General features: G+C 49.5%; 1 protein-coding gene across 1 annotated transcript; it reads left to right on the top strand.

Annotated features, from left to right (window-relative positions):
- Positions 1-1,414: 1,414 nt before the first annotated feature.
- LOC136624205 (uncharacterized) lies at positions 1,415-6,659 on the top strand. The gene is made up of 2 exons (XM_066598243.1): positions 1,415-3,539; positions 4,877-6,659. Exons 1-2 carry the CDS (start codon positions 2,483-2,485, stop codon positions 6,463-6,465), a joined length of 2,646 nt encoding a protein of 881 aa, XP_066454340.1. The 5' UTR covers positions 1,415-2,482; the 3' UTR covers positions 6,466-6,659.
- Positions 6,660-12,924: the final 6,265 nt, after the last annotated feature.

Here is a 12,924-nt window from a genome sequence, read left to right as displayed (position 1 = left end):
GAGGCTCCTTGCTTCAAAATCGCTGTAGTGTAATTTATTTTATTACTCCACCTTGGGTTAATGGGCACATTTCCAGCAGATCACTCATGCACGATTCTAATTATGTCTAAGCTTGGCCCTCATACATACGGAAGAGCTAGATGCATGGAGGCACATCCAAGCGCCGAACCTCCATATTACAAAGCTGTAGTTCTACATTATGCCATACAGTGCTTCAATGCACTATGGAGACTTTGCTTTTAGACTATAATAACGCCATAATACAGAAAAGAAAATATTCCGTATGACCTTGGAGGACCCTACAGACTATAAAAAATGACTGTAGGGTAACTGGGTGCTTTTACCATTGCCGGTGTTTACTGCTTGTGCTTAGCCCATTTTTCAAGTGCACTTTTTAAGACTTGACAGTACAAAGTTCCACCTCAGTGCAACGCTGTGCTTTTTATATAGGGTTAAAAAGGAGTGGCAATAGACTCAGAGTATTGCAAACAGTTGGACTTTAAGCTCATAAATTTGATAAGTCACTACTGTGTTTCCACAAAAATAAGACCCTTTCTTATATTAATTTCTTCCCCAGAAGAGGGACAGGGATATATTTTTGGGGGATGTCTTATACTTTCCTAGCAGGCGCCTTCCGGTTCTGTCCCACTGGTCTCTGGAGCTCTGGCGCTTTTGCCTCCGTTCTCAACAGCCAACAGAAGATGGCTTCCTGGTAAGGGAGTTAGTAAAACCCCGCCTCCAGGAAACTATGTCTGTGATTGGCTAAGCCATGGCACTCAAGAACCAATCACAGCCATCACATTATATTTCAAGCCCTTAAATCCCTTAAAATCAGGGTAGGGCTTATTTTCAAGGTAGGTCCTACTTTTGGGAAACACAGTAGATAGTGATAACTCAAACTCTATAAGTTGGACTGTTCCATCATGACAAATGTAAGAGTATGGGACACTTGCACAAGTAATTTACTTGTATAGGCCACACACTAATCGGGTAAGTATACCACAGAAATGATTACATATGGTGTTCCCATAAGCACTGCCGATATGTAACAGGTCTATTCATTGCCTTTTGTCTGATGCATAGTTTTGTTTCAGAATGCTTAGAGGTGGTTTGCAAATAGCATTTATAGTCCTTTTTTTAGGTTTACTTGAAGAGTACCTCCACTGGAGATGGGGGTAGTCCAGTTGCCTAGGATAGTATGGTGCCAGAAGCCTTTTTGGCTAAGTGCCTTTTATAGGAGTGGCATCTGGCGGTATAAATAACTGGGCTAATGGACTTCCCACGTCTCTGATCGCCACTTCTGGTGGGAGAAGGGGTCAGACAAACTCATGAGAGGTATCCTTTTAAGCAAATGGGACTCTTGACCATTGCATAGTAGAGACCTTTAACACTTAATATAGTAAGGGGGGGGGGGGGGGGGGTATGGCTGTCATAGTAAAATGGTAAATGTCTGCTTGGAAGAATATATATATTGCACCTGCTATCTATTCAGGGATCCTTTATTCCAGAGCGTCATCCCGACGGCCCCATTACATATGGAGGTTGCCCTCTGACCCAGGTAGGGACAGGAAGAGTTTAAAAGCACCTCCCTTTCCACCCATGCTTCAGTGTCTTCCTGTCCCTACGGTGGGACAGAGGAGCAGCTCCAGAGCTGCAGGAGATAGGAAGCTGCGGAGGCAAGAAGACTTACCGCAAAGAAATACTTACCGCACGCTGTGCGGCCCCCCTGGAGGGGTAGAGGTCGGGGCCGCACACTCAAGAGTCCCTGCATCCCCGACCTGCGCTGCCGACGGAGCCGTCAGTCGCCCAGTAGCGCTGGTCTCCCTCGCGCGGATCGCATGTTCGGGCCGCCGCTGCTGTGATGGGATAGTTCCTCCTGGCAGGGGAACGGCAGCGGCGGCCTCCCTGGACCTCGGGCGCATAGCGGTGACGTCATCCGGCGTGGTGACGTCACGCGCACAACGTAGGGGGCGTGGCTACCGGCGAAAACCCGGAAATGGCGCCAAATTTGAAAATCCTCCCCATAAAAGCAGGCTAAACTCCATGGAGGTTCCTGCTGACTGCCAGACAAGTGTATGTGAGTATGTCTACCCGCGACAGCTCAGCACGTGAGGGAGAGATTGACACCCTACCAACTGTAAGTAGGCTATACGCCAAAACATGCGCAAATGGTCACTTGTACAGCGGATGCATATATGTTCCCTTTCTTGTTTCCCCTCTCCCCCACTTTCATGGGTAGATGGATAAGGAGGGTCCAAAGAAAATGGACCCGAGGAAAAAATCGAAAAAATGCGTCCTCTGCAACAAAAGGCTCGAGGAGAGCTATAAAAAACCCCTATGCGAGGAGTGAGTGTATTACCGCAAGTAATGCTCCTGAATCCAACGCTTGCACTGCTATAACAGTGAATTGCTCTGCCTTCACAGATGCACGGGGAAAATTCTCGCAGAGGAGAAAGCAGCATTCAAATCCGATATCCGCTGCATGATAAGGGAAGAGCTGCAGGCTTCCATGGCGTCCCTTCCCCAGGCCCAGCCAGGTCCGTCACGGGTCCCTAAAAGACCTAGACAGACCGAGTCGGCGAGTTCGATCTCCGGTGAATCGCTGGAGCTCCTATCCGAAGGGGAATTAGAGGACCCACCGGTTCCCATAGAAGACGAGAAGAAATATTACTTCTCATCAAACGACATTGCGCACCTCATCAAGGCGGTGAGGGAAACAATGCAAATTGAGGAAGATAACCCGCCGAGAACAATCCAGGATGAGATGTTTGGCGGCCTCCGATCTAGAAGAAAGATCATGTTCCCAGTCAACCAGACACTGCAGCAAGTGATCATAGATGAATGGCAGGAACCGGAAAAAAGGATCACTGTTCCAAAAGAGATCCGAAACCGGCTCGCATTCGCTACCGAGGACGTCCGCCTGTACAGGGAAACCCCCAAGGTGGACATCCAGATCGCAAAAGTGGCCAAGAAGACCCTCTTGCCCTTCGAGGACACCTCCCAGCTATCCGATCCGATGGATAAAAAAATCGACGGATTAATGAAGAAAGCCTGGGAGGCAACATCCCTCACCATCGAGGCTAACATAGCCTCAACCTCAGTGGCTAGATCCATGGCGCTCTGGCTAAACAGGCTAGAAGCCTCCATAAAGGATCGGGCCCCCAGAGAGGAGTTGGCCAGCTGTCTCCCCCTCTTAAAAATGGCTACCGCCTTCCTGGCTGACGCATCAGCGGAGACGGTAAGATACGGGGCAAAAACCGGAGTCCTCAGCAACTCAGCGAGAAGGGCACTATGGCTGAAGACTTGGGCCGCAGACATTACATCCAAAAATAAGCTCTGCGCCATCCCCTTCCAAGGGGAATATATGTTTGGGCCCGTCCTGGACAAAATCCTGGAAAAAGTCGGCGACAAGAGTAAAACCCTGCCTGACAGACAACCTTTCAGGAAACCATCCTTCCCGAAGAGGATGCGCCAGCCTCCTCCCGAAGTTAAAGGGAAAGGGAAGACTGGAAGATGGTCGTACCCCAAGGGAGGTCGGGGTAAGGAAGTCCAACCCTCCCCTGAACAAACAGGGGGTAGATTAGCGGGCTATCTAAGCCAGTGGCAAGGGGTAACGTCTAACCCCTGGGTACTCCGAATAATCGAAGCAGGGTACCAAATTGAATTCCACTCGCTACCCCCTAGGAGATTCCTTATAACCTCCCCGGGGTCCCTACAGGAACAAGGGAACCTCATAAAAGGCGTTCAGGAACTTAAGGACCTAGGGGTCATTACACAAGTCCCCGATTACGAAAGGGGTGAGGGATTCTATTCCCCCCTATTTCTAATAAAAAAACCGAATGGTTCCATTAGGACTATATTTAATCTTAAAGCCCTAAATCAATTTATCTCGTACAAAAAATTCAAGATGGAAACAGTAAGATCCATCGTCCCACTAATAGATCGAGATAGTGTAATGTGCACCATAGATCTTAAAGATGCATATTACCATGTCCCAATAACGGCAGCCCATCACAAGTACCTGAGGTTTGCTCTGCGGGAGGGAGACAAGATCCAACATTACCAATTCACGGCCCTTCCATTCGGAATCTCCACCGCCCCTCGGGTATTCACGAAAATCGTTATAGAGATGGTAGCCTACTTCAGGCGGAATCAGATCCGCATATTTCCGTATCTGGATGACTTTTTGTTGGTATCAAGGACGGAGAAGACCATGCGTATAGACCTATCCATGGTCTTATCCACCCTAAACAGTTTAGGGTGGATAGTTAACAAGCAGAAGTCCGACTTGAACCCTGGTACACAAAAGGTGTACCTGGGAGTATTACTAGACTCCCACATCCAGGAATCCCGGCTTCCATCATCTAGGAAGGAAGACCTCACCCAAAGAGTAAAATCCTTCTGTCAGGCTACGGCGGTTTCCATTAGAGAAACAATGAAGGTGCTGGGCATCCTGACGGCTTGCATTCAGATAGTCCCATGGGCACAGGCCCATACCCGGCAATTACAAGGATTTATCCTTGCCAACTGGGACAAACGGCAGACATCCCTGGATAAGAAGGTGAGCCTGTCCGTCCGAGTCAAAGAGTCCCTACGCTGGTGGACCTCACAGAGGAACCTAAGCAAAGGTACCTCTTGGTCACAAGAATCTACCGTACCCATCACAACAGATGCCAGCAAAACGGGATGGGGAGCCCAAGTAGCCGACCAAAATCTACAGGGGATTTGGGACCCCCAAGTAGCTAAACGCTCATCCAATTTCAGAGAACTAAGGGCAATCTGGGAAGCCCTTCAGGCGGCAGAACCCCTTATAAAAGGAAGGCATGTCAAAATCCTAACCGATAATATGACAGCTCTGTCATTTGTTCGTCACCAGGGGGGAACGCGACACCCGCACCTGCAACGACTGGCAACAGAGATACTCCGCTGGGCGGAATCCAACGTGCTGTCCCTCTCAGCGATCCACTTAAAAGGGTCCACAAACGTCGCTGCCGACTTCCTGAGCAGACAGAGCATCCATCCAGGAGAATGGGGACTGAATCAGCGAGTCTTCGACCAACTAATCTGCCAGTGGGGAGAACCGCAGATAGACCTGTTCGCCACGAAGAGAAATTCAAAGTGCCAGGACTTTTACTCGCTGAACCCCAGAGACAATCCACGCGGGGTAGACGCCCTGTCCCAAAGCTGGGACATGGACCTAGCCTACGCCTTTCCTCCCTTCCCACTGATCCCCCGCACCATCAGGAAAATCCAAACCAGCCGGGCGTCAGTCATACTAGTTGCCCCTATGTGGGACAAAAGGCCCTGGTATCCCCTGCTAAAAGCCTTGGCGATCCAGGGTCCATTCCTACTACCAGCCGTAGAAGATCTTCTCCTCCAGGGCCCACTAACATACCCAGGGGTCGAGAAATTGAAGCTAGCAGCATGGATGCTGAAAGCATGATACTGCGTGGGAAGGGACTCTCCCATAATGTAATTACTACCCTAACAAAAAGCCGTAAACCTATCACGATAGCCATCTACGATAGGATATGGAAAAAATTCACAGAATTCTGTAAAATAGAGCCAGGGAAAATCCCAGGAATTGACATTCCCGTAATCCTGGAATTTTTGCAGGCAGGCCTAGAAAAAGGCCTTAGTCCTAGAACCCTTAAAGTCCATACAGCAGCACTAGGGTCCTATCTAGATTTTCCCTTGGCAGAACACCGCTGGGTGCGTAGGTTTCTCAAAGGGGCAGAACGGCTTCGACCCTTTGTTAGAGAAACCTTTCCTACCTGGGACCTAAATATAGTCTTAACTAGCTTTTGCCAATCCCCCTTCGAACCCCTCTCACAACTCTCCTTGAGGCTGCTCACACTAAAAGTTACCCTTTTAGTTGCCATAACATCGGCTCGGAGAATAGGGGAATTGCAAGCATTACAGTGTATTGAACCATACATGGTAATACAAGACGACAGGATTACCTTCAAACTAGACCCAGCCTTCCTTCCGAAGGTAGTGTCAAAATTTCATAGGGAGCAGACGATCACTCTGCCCTCCTTCTGTCAAAATCCCCGTAACGAGAAAGAGAGAGAATTTCATAACCTAGACGTTAGGAGAGCTGTTCTAGCGTACCTAGAGGCCACCCGCTCTTTCCGTAAAAATAATAACCTCTTCATTCAATTTCAGGGGCCGGCAAAAGGAAAGACGGCAACTAAGAGCACCATCGCGAGGTGGATCAAGACCGCCATCCAAGAGGCATATAAAGCCAGGGGTCTCGACCCTCCGGGAAAAATTAGAGCTCACTCCACTCGCTCTCTTTCCTCCTCTTGGGCAGAAAAAGGCCAGGCGTCTGCCGAGCAGATCTGCAAGGCGGCGACCTGGTCGAGTATACATACATTTACCCGACATTACAGGGTTAACGTCCAGTCGGACAAAGACCTGAGTTACGGACGTAAAGTCCTTCAGGCAGTAGTCCCACCCTAGGGCCACGTATAATTTGGTATACTCCATATGTAATGGGGCCGTCGGGATGACGCTCTGGAAGGACACGGATTACTTACCGGTAGTCCCTTTTCCAGGAGTCATCACGACGGCCCATAGTTCCCTCCCCTTTAAGAATAATTTATGTTCTTCAAATGTAAATATGACCGAATAAAGGTAAAATTTGGTTTAGTAAACATTGTCCACCGTAATGATTTATAAGTCACTGAAGCATGGGTGGAAAGGGAGGTGCTTTTAAACTCTTCCTGTCCCTACCTGGGTCAGAGGGCAACCTCCATATGTAATGGGGCCGTCGTGATGACTCCTGGAAAAGGGACTACCGGTAAGTAATCCGTGTCCTTCAGTGCACTTTGTGGTATTTGACCTTGATGTTGATATTTAGGTATACTGTTATCATAGAATTGGTTGGGCAAAGAAAGACTAAACGTTAGGACTCTTGTTCAAGCTGCTATTTTCATTACTTTTAGGTAAATTTTAACATGGCTCAGTCATTTATCTAAAACTGGATTCTAAGCAGATGGCTAACAAAAATGTAAGTGGAGTTCACACTTATTATGGCATAGCTTAGGAACTAGGGATTACAAGTCAAGAGCAGGATCGTATTGCATCCCATGAGATCAGGGAATGAAAGACCTTCCTGATCGTCCAGTACAGGATTGTATCCGTTTTTGACTGAAAATGCCCAAATCCTGCCCAGAACCGTTGTAAGATTGTGTGAGATGGCCTCTGCGCAAAAGTCACAATTTATGTCCTGTTTTAAATGAATGACTTTGTACTGTTAAAGGGAACCCATCACCCCTACATCTCCATAAACTAAGTTAGGGAGCGGCTATGGAAGGCTACGGGTAGCCGAGTGATGTATTTTTTTTTTTTTGTAATACTCTCCCCTTCTCGCACTGTCACATTGCATGAGAATCACACTTGTCAGATCGCCATGCACATGTTCTCCGATATCAAGTCTATGGGAGAGCGTGTGCGTGTATGGCAGTTCAAGAAAAGACAGATTTTCGTGCAGCAGGTGGACTTTAGTGAGTGAGTATAAAAGAAAAAAAAATGCATCACCCAGCGCCATAAGGCTGGTTTCTCACAGGTTGGATTCTCGGCGGAAATCTCGCAGTTTGGCCACAGCGAAAAACCGCGAGATTTCCGCCGGGAGAACCGCTGCTGCAAAACCCGCAGTGGCTTTGAAGCGGCCCGGCCGCTCACTCTTCCGCTTCGGCCTGCGCTCCCATAGAGGAAAGCGCGGCCGCAGCGGGGGAAAAAAAAATGGACATGCTGCGGTCGGCAAATGCGCGCTGCAGCTGCAGCTTCTGCTGGCTTAGCCGCAGCGGATTTGCCGCCCCGTGTGGACGAGATTTCTGAGAAATCTCGTCCACATGGCTAGCTAATCCCCGGGATTAGCAGCCACATGCGGATTTGCCGCGGCGAAATTCCGCAAGGAATTTCCGCGGCAAATCGGCCCCGTGTGAACCCAGCCTAACTCCATAACTTGGCTTATAGTGCTGCAGGGAGGAGACAGGTTCTCTTTAAAGTTTTTGCTTTGGAAGTAACTTATTTTATGATGCCCTTTCCATTGTTTGACAGATAATGCATTACATCGCTTTAAAACAAAAAAGTTGCACTTTGGCTATACAATATGGTGGCACGGAGGGCAGAATGCATCTGTTTACAAGGTAATTCTTGTAAATATCCTACTATCACATTGTACATTCCTTAGGAGTATATATTGTGGGCTGCTTGCTTCTGAAGTCCCCAGTGTGCATCGCTGCAGTCCTGGTCCCTCTGTGCTGTTTGTGGTTTTATTTATTCTGGTCTCCTGGTTTGCAAAACCAACCTTGTAAATAAATTTGATTTTGTCACATAGCTGTGGGCTGTACTTCTTCCTCATTTTGGCATTTTTAAAGTTTATGTATGTATAACTTTTAGGACTTATGCAAATACAGCACACATACAAGTGAATGGTCCCTTACTGTCCCTATATATATGTCTCACACACCCCCACCTCCCCCAATTGTGTTGAGAAAACACAAAAGATGGCATACCTCACCTGATCCCCCTCTGCTCCTGTCCGGCCAGTGCCCAGTCCCCTGCTGCAGCAATGTCACATAAGATTACGGTGGCTCTCTTCAGCCCCTGACAAACTGCAGCGGTTACATATCCCTGTGGTGGGATGTCATTGCTGCTGCACCAGGAAGTGGAGAGCAGAGGGGGATCCATTGAGGTATGTCGTTTCTGAGAACGTTTCAAAAAATTGGAGGGAACTGTATATCCCCTTTAAGCTCTAGTGGAGGGTCCTGGTTGCCAGAATATTTTCTGCTAAACGGGTTTTCCTGGACTATAGTATTGATGAACTATCCTTGGAAAAGGTCATTTATACACGATCAGATTGACCAGAGTCACTGGCGACTGGAAATGGCACAGCGCCGTGCACTATGCAGCAGCCCAAAATGGTACTGCAGGCTCTCTCCCATGCCACTTCAGCTAGCTCTGGAGACTTTTTTTTATTTTCTGGTTCGTGTAATCTTCACAGTCACTATTGTCATCTAATGTAAGAAAAAAATAACTGCTCCCCCTACAGTATAGGAACTGAAGTGTTAAACCTATGAAAGAGGGATCGAATGATTTTGATTGATTGGATTGTAATTAGCACAAGATGAGAAACTCCATTATCAAGCCTGTGGAATAGTAAAGCTGCCTTTTTTGCTCATATCAAATGAAAGCCAAGCTGTGATTGGATGCTGTGTGCTGTGATTGGTTGTTTTATTGCTAGTTTTGATAAATGAGGCCGTTTCTCATGTTGAAATTCTCACTCGCGGCAGCACAGGTAAATGAAGCAAAATGACTCCAACAGCGCGCACAAACACTGGTGTGCCGAAACACAATCAGTACTTTTCATTGAAAGTTCACTGATTTAGTGTACAGAGGAGATGCTGCTAATTGAAAAACAATTAAGATGTGGTTGCAGAAGATTCTTGTGACTGGAAGTATTCATCAAAGTGTTTCCAAGGAGGAGTTGGAAGAAATTTTCCCGGATTGCAGGGAAGTCTGGGTATATTCGATTCTCCAACATCAAAACAATTCAAAATACGACCAAGGAGCGCTCATAGAGCACTGCATAAGCAGCTTTGTATGTATCCTTGTAAAGTGCAAATTGTACAACCACTGAAGCCAGATGACAAGCCCCATAGACAAGAATTTGCTACCAAAATTAGGTTGCCAAGTAAGTGCCTGTTCCCGTTTAGATGATCTGACAAGGCTACATTTCATCTGTCAGAATATGTAAAGCTGCATAATGTGCAGATAATGGGAACCAGAAATGTCTAGGTCGGGGGGGCGTGGCCAAGCAGCCGACCTGACCGGCCGCATGTAAGAGGGGCTCCTGCCTAAACTGACCAAATAACAATCCTGCAGTAATCCTGAGGACTCCCAACCCCGACAGAGCAGCACCGGAGGAGAGGGGGAAGAGACCGGACCCTGAGGTACTTACCCCTGGTGAGCGGAGGTCAGCGAAACCGGAGATAGCGGTGAGCCTGTGGAGCGGGGGGCGCCGCCGTTACGGAGCGTGTGTCACCAGCCGACCGGCGGGCTCTGGACCAGGAGCTGCACACAGCGGAAGGTGAGAAGCGGAGTGCCTGAACCGCCGGCGGGACTGCGGAGTGCTGCGACAACTACCCGACACCGCTGCCAGAAGACCCTGAGGGTGAGCGCGGGAAGCTGCGGCCGCCATCTTGCTGAGAGGATCCTTGTCTGGTGAGCGACTCCTCGAGCCTGCCGCCCCCCTCTGCCGATACAGAGAGGAGAAAAGTCGAGCGCTGGGTGAGGTGTCCGTGGCGCCGGCAGCCATAGCAACGCCGGCGGCGGACTCGTAGCGCCGCGGCTGACACGGCCGCCATCCGGAGCACGGGGCAGACGGGCCCAATAGTGGAAGGCCGCACAAGGAGGCCGCATAGCGGGAGGAAAAGGGCGGGGGCGACCGGCGGCGCCGCGGGGCACTGAGGCGCTTATAAAGTGTCCCCCGGCAGCAGGGATCCGAAAGGAGACCACGGGGAGCCGCAGCTACCGCCACCATCTTGTGGGGCAGGCCCTATCAATAATAACCCGGACCCGACGAGCCTCTACTGAGATAAAGAGGGGAGCGGGCGCCGGGCAAAACAGCCCAAACAGCACAGACAGCCCTACACTTACCAAGACCGACAAACCCAGTACCTGGTGGATTGGGCAGGCGAGCCTGGCGGCGAGAGGCCAGGAGAAAAGACCACACAGAGATCCCCTACCTGAAGGTGACAAGCAACACCAGCAGCAATAACCAGTTAGGTGTGCCAGGGGAGAAGGGGGAGAAAAGGAGCAGCAGTTATTATACCTTATATAAACAAGCCCCTAGAGAGTGGGACCCCCCCTCCCCCACAATACCCAGAGAAAAGACCAAAGAAATAGCCCCAGAGCACCCCCCAAACCAAGGACGTAAGACCTGCAAGAGACCACTATTGCTGATAACAGAGAATAAAGCAGACGCCAAGTGCGTAAGCTCTGCACCGAGTATACGGGTGAATCCAGCACTATAAAATACAGGCAGCAACCGAATACGCCACTAAATACCTCTGACAAAGCAGCATGGGGCCTACTAGGCAGAACGCTACAGCTGATAAATTAAAGGCATTTGCCAGAAATGAAAATCGCAGAGATGCAAGCTCCGACTCCGCGCAGCCGGCCCCGGGGGGCTCAACCCCTCCGACAAAGAACGCTAATCCAAACCCAACAGAAGGGACAGTCCAAACCCTACAACAACTGTCCGACCAGCTGCTGACAGCAATCCAGACATCCACGACTACTCTCACCAGTAAAATTGATGAAGTTAAGATGGATGTCAGTCTCCTCAGACAAGACCTTCAGAACTTAAGAGAAAGAGTCACAGCTACGGAAGATAGAATATCTACGCTGGACGACACTGTGCCCCCAATGTCAGCTGCAATAAGAGATCTTACGCAGAAGGCCGACTATTGGAGACAGAAAGCGGACGACCTTGAAAATCGCTCACGACGCAATAATTTGCGCATAGTCGGCCTGCCAGAAAGAACTGAAGGACAGAGACCGGAAGAATTCTTAGAGAAATGGCTCCGCGAACTTCTCCCTAACGCAGAACTATCGCAAGTCTTTGTCATCGAACGGGCGCACCGTGTGCCAATGAAGCCACCCATACCCGGCGCTCCGCCCAGACCGCTTCTGGCAAAGCTACTCAACTCCCGTGACAGGGACAACATCCTGCAAGCTGCCAGAAAGGGAGGACCCCTACGCCATGATAATGCCACAATCTCCATCTTTCCGGACTTCTCGGCGGACCTCCAGAAGCAAAGGGCCTCGTTCTTTAATATTAAAAGGCAACTTAGAGATCTGCAGCTTCCGTATTCTATGATGTACCCAGCGCGGCTGCGAGTGATTGACGGAGACCGCACCCGATTCTTCTCTTCACCATCCGAGGCAGAAGAATGGTTGATCGCCAGACGAAGACCAGAGAGACTGTAATGTATATCAAACCCTAACCATTATTTTTGCCCTCCTCTAGATGACGAGACTTTCATACCATATACAAAGGGCCCAACAGGGCCGCCTAACTGTGCTGGGGGCTGCTGACCTGGGGGGGGGGGGAACACCCCCTCCCCCCAGAGTGCCCCGGGCAATGGCTACCTCATGCTCGCCTCCCCCCTTCCCCTCCCCCCCCCTAACTATTAATCCCCCCCCCCCCCCTTTTTCTTTCTTATTATTATTTTTTCCCCTCTTCCGCCTTCTTTTCTCTTCCTCCCCCCCCCCCCATCCTCCCCCACCCCTCCCCTCCCCCCCTCCCCCCCCCCAGATTCTCCTGTTCCATCCCGCCTCTCCGGAAGGGAGTCCACCTAACTAAAAACATAAGGCATGGTCGGTTCACACCACTGTACCAATAACCAAACAGAACCACAAGTATAGCGACGATAGAGCTATGCTAAGTTGGTTACCCCGAGTTAAAGTTAGCCACGAATACTAAAGCAACGAGGATATAGCCAGTATTCAAAACCTGTTTAGTTATAAGTTGTTGTAAGAGTTGTAAGTCGGTAGTACGCTACCATAATGTTTACAGAGTATATGCATCAGATGTTCAATGTTTCTCCTATAAATGTACTGAAGTGTGATTGCATGGCGGATGGGAGAGATGTGGCGGGGCGTGATGGGGGGTCTCCCAGCGGTCAAAACGACATAAACAATCTCATCCGGACCCAATTTAACCATCTTCGCCAATGGCTGAGATAACTTTTGTGTCCTGGAACGTCAGAGGCATGGGATCCCCCAGGAAGCGAGTCATGATAAACTCCTTAATACGCTCCTGGCGACCACATGTGCTGTGCCTACAGGAGACCCACCTCACGCCCGAAACCTCTAAATGCCTGCTAAAGCCATGGGTTCAGTGGTCAG

Source organism: Eleutherodactylus coqui, chromosome 1 (assembly GCF_035609145.1).
Source record: "Eleutherodactylus coqui strain aEleCoq1 chromosome 1, aEleCoq1.hap1, whole genome shotgun sequence".
NCBI classification, from domain to species: Eukaryota; Metazoa; Chordata; class Amphibia; order Anura; family Eleutherodactylidae; genus Eleutherodactylus; species Eleutherodactylus coqui.
This window is presented reverse-complemented; position numbering and strand designations above follow the sequence as displayed.

Excerpts from the sequence above, each read along its gene's own strand:
- LOC136624205 (XM_066598243.1), top strand. The coding sequence starts at position 2,483 with ATGATAAGGGAAGAGCTGCAGGCTTCCATGGCGTCCCTTCCCCAGGCC. Across the intron at positions 3,540-4,876 it reads GTACCCCAAGGGAGGTCGGG|GGGGGAACGCGACACCCGCA; the intron begins GTAAGGAAGTCC and ends GTTCGTCACCAG.